Below are 7,702 nucleotides of genomic sequence, written 5' to 3' on the forward strand. Positions count from 1 at the left end.
TTTTTATAATGGTAGCAACTTGATCATCTTTAGAATTTGATCATAGATGTGTTTTCAAAAGCTTATAAATACCACTTTTGATAACGGTTAATAAGATAATAGTTATGAATCTTCAAAGAAAGAAAACATTACCTTTTAGAGTGTGTTTTTTCCAGGCCTCCTAGTAAGAAAATACAAGCCTACTTGGGCAATATTTCCAATCATTCAGCCTTGGACATTGTATAATAAATAGTTGAAGTAATTAATTCCTTGGAAAAATAATAACCACGGAGGTATTCATGATACTCAATAGGGGTGTAAAAATGCAATTACGATCAAACATTAGTATTGTCTATCCATTATAACCCTTTGCAATTATAAAAGGTGATATTTTTACATGCCCAAAAAGAGGGCTTAACTGATATGGGTGTCAAAATGAAATTATGATCAAACATTAGCATAGTCCATCCATTTGTACTTATAAAAAAAGTGAATATTTTTATATGCCCAAAAAGGCTTAAAGGCTCCATATGGTTAAAATTACCATACATTAATGACCTTAGGCAATGAAGTATAATTTTGGAGAATTAATATAGGAGATAGGTTTGCTCTCAAGCATCAATAAACTTCTAATTGTTAGGAATCTGGTACTATTTAAATAAGAATAACATCAGTTGATATGGTATTAAATGCTTCTTCCACCTATGTTATGTGTGGATTTTTGAAGGTTGTGTTGATTTTTTAATGTTTTTTCTCCATGCCATCAATACTACTAGTGGCCATGGCTACCCCTTAGAGCACCCTAGTGGAAATAAGTGTAGCATTGTACTGCTACATGGAGAGTGCTTGAATAGCTCATGAGACATCCACATCGTGAACACTAGTAGCTTGTTGGGGTATGCTTTCTTTGAACCTTAAAGACTTGTAACTCATGGAGCTTATGCACACGATCCCTTTGGTATCCTAGTTTTTTGATAGTAACCAGGAGATGGTACCAAAAGGAGAAGCAACCAGTGTATACATTTTATGGCTTTGATTGAAAATCCCTTTGGGCATGAGACTAGATGTGAGAATTTGGACAAAGGGAGTCCTAAGGGATGTACCTCTGATTCTCTACTTGTGGCATGTATGCAGTTGGTTTCTTGGGAGCATTCATCCTTTGTTTGGGAGGAGGAGAGCTGGGACCAAATCTGTAATCTACTTAACACGGATTGGGAGTAGGATGGTTGTGGCAAGTGTAAAAAGAGATCCTCTGTAAAAACGGTAGCTTTTATCTTATAAATATAAATATATTTTGTTCCCAAAAAAAATTGGTGAGAATTCTAAGCCTAACAAGTTGAATTTGTGAGGCTACATATGATTGCAACATTTTTGCCAATGTAATGAACATAGTAAAAGAATAAGAGCTTGTTGTCAGGGTATAAATAGTTTCTCAATATATATAAAAGAATAGAAAGCTTTGGTGAATCTTTCAAAATTGCGTGCTCACATGTAACGTATGCTGGAGAATTTGTCTTCCTAAGACACTCAAGTTCAATAATTTTGGGTGATTTAAAAAAGAAATTATCGTAAATCTTCACTGTAAAATAGCCTCTCTTTTTTGGAGGACCTTGTAAAATAGCCACATACTTTCTAGAGGACCTTGTAAAATAGACGTGGGGCTAAAATATAGCCCCTAAGTTATGTTTTTTCTTGAATGTGCTTTAAGGTACTAGTGTCTTTCAAGCATGTTCTCAAAAAAATTGTAGTAGATGCACTGTGAAGTACTTTGACCGCATACTGGCCAAATTACTATGAGTGCCTTAAAAAGGGTGCAAAACTCGTTGGAGGAATGTGAAAAACCAATGAAAGTTATGCAAAGGGGGTTGGAGGAAGCATCAATTTATTAAGCACATAGCCACCTTCTTAAGCATAAACCTTGAGAACTACCACCGATTGCTAAAAAGCGCAACGTTTGAAGCTCTTGTGAACAGCCTCTTTGTTGGCATCCGCATAAACAAGCTCATAACTGCTAGCATTCTACGTTCTTGATTGAGGCCGTTCTGGTTGATGCCACATACTGCCACAACTGGTTTGGTTAGGTTCATGAGGGTAGGTATAAGGAAAATTAACAGCGCCCCAACGCTAGTGACTAGCTATTACTTGCTTATTGCCACTTGGGAGTCTCGATGACTGAAGTGCTAGTAATTTTGAGAGGCATGAAGTAACTCAGATCTCTATCACAACAAGGGCTCTCATCTGATAACAAGAACACATCCTACATTTATAGTGTTCACAAATATGTGACTTGTCCGAAATAGTTTTCAAACCGTGGGAAAATATCCTGGTTTTGTAGCTGCGTTATTACCAACAATAATGTTTGTGCTCCTCTCGTAATATAATCTGCTTTTTTTTCTAATTTACTTTGGCCTTAGCAGACGCCTTATTCATTGAGGATGGGTGGTCATAATCTCCTTAAGTTCGCGAATTTTTACATGTGCCAAGTCTTAAGAAATCGAGGAGCCACGCAAGCATGGACTTTTACGAAATCGATAAAGGTATAAATTTTCGCATTGGAAGGTAAGCTCATGACTAACTTTACTAGGGGAGGTGGCAGTAGTAGTGCTGTCCACTTCTTCTCCACATGGTCATTGTCAATTGGTTATCGTCTTCATATCTCTCCTCTCCCCCCTCTCTCTCTCTCCCCATCAAACATCATCTTCTCTTAGTTCATCGCCATATCCTACTAGTACTCTCTCTCTCTCCTCCCCCTCTCTCCATCCATCAAACATCTTCTTCTCGCTTGATATATCCTACTCAGTACTCTCTCTCTCTCTCTCTCTCCACCCTATCTTCTTCCGCTATTGATATACCCTACTAGTACGCTTTCTCTCTCTCTCTCTCTCTCTCTCTCTCTCCACCCTATCTTCTCCCGTTCTCTTTCTCTTTCTCTCTCTCTCTCTCTCATCAACCATTATCTTCTCCTGGTTCACCGCCATATCCTACTTAGTAGTCCATCTACTTTTGTCTTTTTTCCCCACCCACCAAAGAGCACACAAATCTGTTACCTTCCCCCCCTTCTTTGTGTACCTCCTCTACTTCTACTTTTCTCTCCTTCAATAACCGGGGCCATCATCTCATCTGTGCCCCACAGAAGCTGCCTAGACCCACACCACTCCCCCTCGCCCTCCCATTTTCTTCTCCCATTTTCTTCTTCTTGGGGCCCTCCCATGAACACATTCTATTGTGAGAAAGATTTGAGAGCTGTAGCAAAACTTTGAAGAGCTTAATTATGTCGTTTCTCTCTCCCTCTCTCATGGACTTCACTCATGAATCGGCTGCCTTATCGCGGAGTAGTTGCAGTGCAATTAACTCTTTGACCTCTGCACACAGCGATGGCACTAACAGTAGCTGCAGCAACAACACAAACACAGCTCCAAACTATACAAACGGGCAATATCCATTACTCTATGCCAGCCCAGGTGCTGGATCAAGCACCTTACAGCTCAGCAGGCATTGCCGCTCTGCAAGCGAGTTTGAGGCCACGGCTGACACGAGGCTGCTCAAGCTTGCTCGTTTGGAGTCCTCCCAGCAACACGCAGCTGTAGAGTCCCAAACTATGAGCCTTAATGATAGTAGCAGCCTGATGTATCTAAACAATAATCCCACCTGTAATAACAATAGTCTCCATAGTAATGGCTTCCTTGGTGGCTCCCTCTCTTCTGCTCCCCAAGGCAAATTATACCCTTTTGCTGCTCTTGAAGATGTTAGATACCCCTTCATGTTATCTGCAGCCAGTGCACAAGCTGCCTTCGCTGCAAGAGCTCACGGGAGCTTGCCTAACCTGAGCCCAGGTATGTAAACACGTCTCATAACCCACTCGTACTGTGCTTAATAGCCTCAACTATGCCTGTAGCCTAAGCTTTGTAGTATTGCTATGTAATACATTAATTATTTCTCAGTAAGTAGTTAACAGCATATGGCTTTAACCTAAGCTACAATGTAGTATTTCTTTGTTTAAGTAGCCTTAGAAGGTGGTTTTAACTGATTTTTATAAGTTAAGCTGGCTTGAGAAGCCTTCGAAGCTGGCTCAGTGGAATGTTTGATTAGCCTTGGAAGGTGGCTTAGTGTAAGATTAGAAATTAAGGGAGGTAATGGCCTGGTCTTGGCTTCACGTTAGTGGTCTTGTCCTAACCCAGCAATTAGGCCAAATGAATCTCGAGAATGACTGCAGCTGCTTTGCCTGTCACTGCATCTGCTTTTTTTTTTTGGGGGGGGGGCGGCGGGGGACAGAGAGAGAGAGAGAGAGAGAGAGAGAAGCATTAGCATGATATGTTAGTCCACATGCTTAGCTATGACGCATGCCATCGAGTTGAGTGTAGTGATTAGTCATACCTGTATAGATATATATAGATACATATATATTTATACATATACATATATTTAGTGATGTCAAATATTCTCTGGGTTTCTCTTGCAGGGCCATCCCGAAGTCTCTTCACACCAGAGCAATGGGCCGAGTTCACACAGCAGACCTACGTGTTCAAGCATTTTACAGCGGGCGTCACCCCACCGCCAGCTCTGCTGCTGCCAATTATCAACAGTGTGGCATCGCTGGGAAGGTTGGGAGCTGGGCCAATCAACAATGCAGGTGGTTAAAGCGAGCCGAATGAACTAATTAGCATTAAAATTTAGCAATAGGAGATTGTTATCTATATATATGAGGCAGGGTAGCTAGGCTAATTAGTGCTAGATTAGCGGTACTGAATTCATGAGCATGAGCTACATAAACGAAGTCTAGGCCGTGCATGAGTGCGCGGGCAAAGATACGATGCACTGTGGTTTAAAGCATTAATTTAAGGTTTATCATGTAGGGTTATCTTCATTTCGCTAGTCTTGGTGTGTGCAGGAGGGTTTAACGTTGGGCTTAGAGGCAATGTAGATCCTGAGCCTGGGAGGTGCAGAAGAACAGATGGGAAGAAATGGAGGTGTGCTAGAGAGATAGTGCCTGACCAGAAGTATTGTGAAAGGCACATGCATCGAGGGCGCCATCGTTCCAGAGCCAAGATCAGCACTGCAATTACCACTAATGATTCTCTTAATCAGTCACTTAATCCAGCTGAAGCAGGACCTAATGTTACCTCTACGACTTGTAGTAACGCTAATTCTAGTGGATTAGTGACTAATCCTTCCAGTCCCTTCACATTCCAGTCTATCCCTCGTGGTTTGTCTAGAGAATCTCAGCTGCAGTTCTCCTTGCAGCCTTCCGGAATTTCTTCTAATGAGGCAAGCAGGTATAAAGTATTTGTTTTTGCTTCTATTTTTTAAGGTTTTTTACCCTTTTGCTCTTATTTGTGTTGCTCTTGTGGATTTGCATGCTACTGTAGTGGTTCAAAAATCTTGCCTTGCTTAACTATCCTTTTTTACTTAATTACCAAGTTTTATCACACATTCTTGCTTTATACCAAGTCTTAATAACCTCGGGAAAAAAACATGAAGCCTTGTTTACACTTTTTCTATGATGATCAAGCCATAATTACCCATATTCTTGCTTAATTACCCTTATTTTTGCTTAACTAAACTCTCAAGCTTTCTCTCAACTACCACTAATGTATTACCTCGAAAACTGCTTCATCACACGTAGTCTAAAGCTCAAATTGCAAAAGTGCTTAAAAATATAGCCATACGTTTGATTAGCCTTAATAATCCACTTAACATATGCTCCACTTCATGTTTACAGGTCGGTTACAAACGATAACCGTATGTTATTATCGGACCCATCGGGTCTCAGACGGCTTTTAGAGAACGCCCACAGCATGGGCTCTCTCTCTGTGAGGAGTTTAGCAGGCCAGTCTCAACAGCCGCCAAATATAGCGGACCTGCTAAAGGCGCACCCCTCCGCCACCACCACCACCAAATTGTTCAACAACCTACCCACCGCGAAAAGTCAAGTGGACTTGGAATCTATCGTCCAAGCCGAGCGTGCTACCAGCCAGCCCGCATTTCCATTCAGCTGCCTCAACAGCGCCAGAGACGCCGAGAACTTAGCTCTCCGCCAATTTGTCGGCGATTGGGCGCCGCCTAGAGCCACCAGAGAATCAGCACCGCCAACTTTATCATGGTTTGATCAGCTCGCCGAAGAGCAAATCAAGCGGAGCAGGTCCAACACAGATCTATCCATCTCCACCAATTTGTCTAACACAAGGTTGAAACAGAGCTCATCTCCGCTAAGTCTATCCATGGCTAAATTTGGAGGGGAGGAAGAGATGGTGGGGGTAGAGGTAGACGCATCTCACTGCATGGGGCTGAGCATGGCGGTGGGGACTAAAGGTAGCAAAGATGAGGGGAGGTATAGATCATCAAATTGGGTGCCTATTGCATGGGATAGCCCTACAATTGGAGGCCCATTGGGAGAGGTTTTGCAATCAAACAATGCTATTGTCAACACTAATAATATTAATGCTAATAGCAATGCTGATGGGGATCAATCAGGGTGCCTTAATTTGATAGAGGAGAGTTGGGATCCCCATGCAAGCCCTATTAAAGATAGCCATAGCCCCAGCTTGGCCTCACCTACTGGTGTTCTCCAAATGAAGGCCACATTTGGGTCCTACTCTGATAGTAGCAGCAGCGCCAGTAGCCCTAGGTCGGCCCTTAAACTAGACTCAGCTGCTCAAAATTGTGACACCCTCTCTCATGCCAACCTTGCAAACTAGCCTCTCTGCATGTAATCATCAGAAGGCCAGCTTAGATTTTCCATGCCAAAAGCATGACATTGTCCAGTTTTTTCATGAGAAAAAGCATGCTTAGTTTTCTCATTCTAAAAGCATGCTCAGCCAAAAATCAACATAAAAAAGCTTGGCTTTTTCTGGAGTATAGGGAGCTAAATGCTTGGGAAAAAAACCTGGCTTCTATATCATGCAGAGGTGACCCGTGGCCTAAAGTTTTTTGCTCTCCTCTTCTATTGTACAACTGACCTCCAAAGCTTTAACATTTTCTCTCTATTATGTGTGGATCAGATGTCACAGTTACGCTTCATTAATCAAATGACAACTCTACTTTCTAGTTTTATCTTTTAAATTTATAACCCATGGTGGCAACCTTGTACTCAGCTTACGTAAAGCGGAACTGCTCAAAGCATCTTTGCTTCACTAAACCTAAAATGCCATTTTCACTTGATTTAGTGCAGTCTTCTTCAGGGTTAAGTGAGTAGGAAGTTGGGTTGGTCCCCTTGCTAGGCATGCCCCACTAGAATATGCTTAGGCTAACATGTCTGGTCTTCTCATGTCCATTACATAATGCTTGGGCTCGCACGTCTGGTTTTCTCGTGTTCATTTAAAACGTAGCACATGCTAATATGCAGAGATTTGAGAGTATGTTAACGTATTGAATTACGTAGAAGAGAGAGAGTGAGAGAGAATGCCTCCTTTCTCTGTTTTGTCTACTTTCCTATTCAAAAAAATTCCCTAGTTATGTAAGCTAAGCTGGAATGTTCTCTTCAGTATGATCCTTTGCATTCTTACGTAATTTGCACTCCTCTTGATCCCCCCCCCATGCGATGTCAAGCCACAGAAAGAGCTCTTCCAATACATTGTTTCCACCTCCACTTCTAGTTCCATGCTTGTCCTCTTGGAAAATGCACCACAAGCCCTCCAATGAGAGATTTCTCCCTCCCTTATGCACTCCATCTCGAGAGGCTTCCATATTCTTTAATGTACCAGTATTGAAAGCTATTAATAAGTTA

General features: G+C 41.8%; 1 protein-coding gene across 1 annotated transcript; it reads left to right on the forward strand.

Annotated features, from left to right (window-relative positions):
* The first annotated feature begins 2,996 nt into the window (after positions 1 to 2,996).
* LOC147618675 (growth-regulating factor 6-like) lies at positions 2,997 to 7,042 on the forward strand. Its single transcript, XM_086773711.1, has 4 exons — positions 2,997 to 3,812; positions 4,439 to 4,609; positions 4,868 to 5,252; positions 5,699 to 7,042. Exons 1-4 carry the CDS (start codon positions 3,251 to 3,253, stop codon positions 6,672 to 6,674), a joined length of 2,094 nt encoding a protein of 697 aa, XP_086629837.1. The 5' UTR covers positions 2,997 to 3,250; the 3' UTR covers positions 6,675 to 7,042.
* Positions 7,043 to 7,702: the final 660 nt, after the last annotated feature.

This window comes from Cibotium barometz, chromosome 34 (genome assembly GCF_041138505.1).
Source record: "Cibotium barometz isolate CiBa-2024 chromosome 34, ASM4113850v1, whole genome shotgun sequence".
NCBI lineage: Eukaryota > Viridiplantae > Streptophyta > Polypodiopsida > Cyatheales > Cibotiaceae > Cibotium > Cibotium barometz.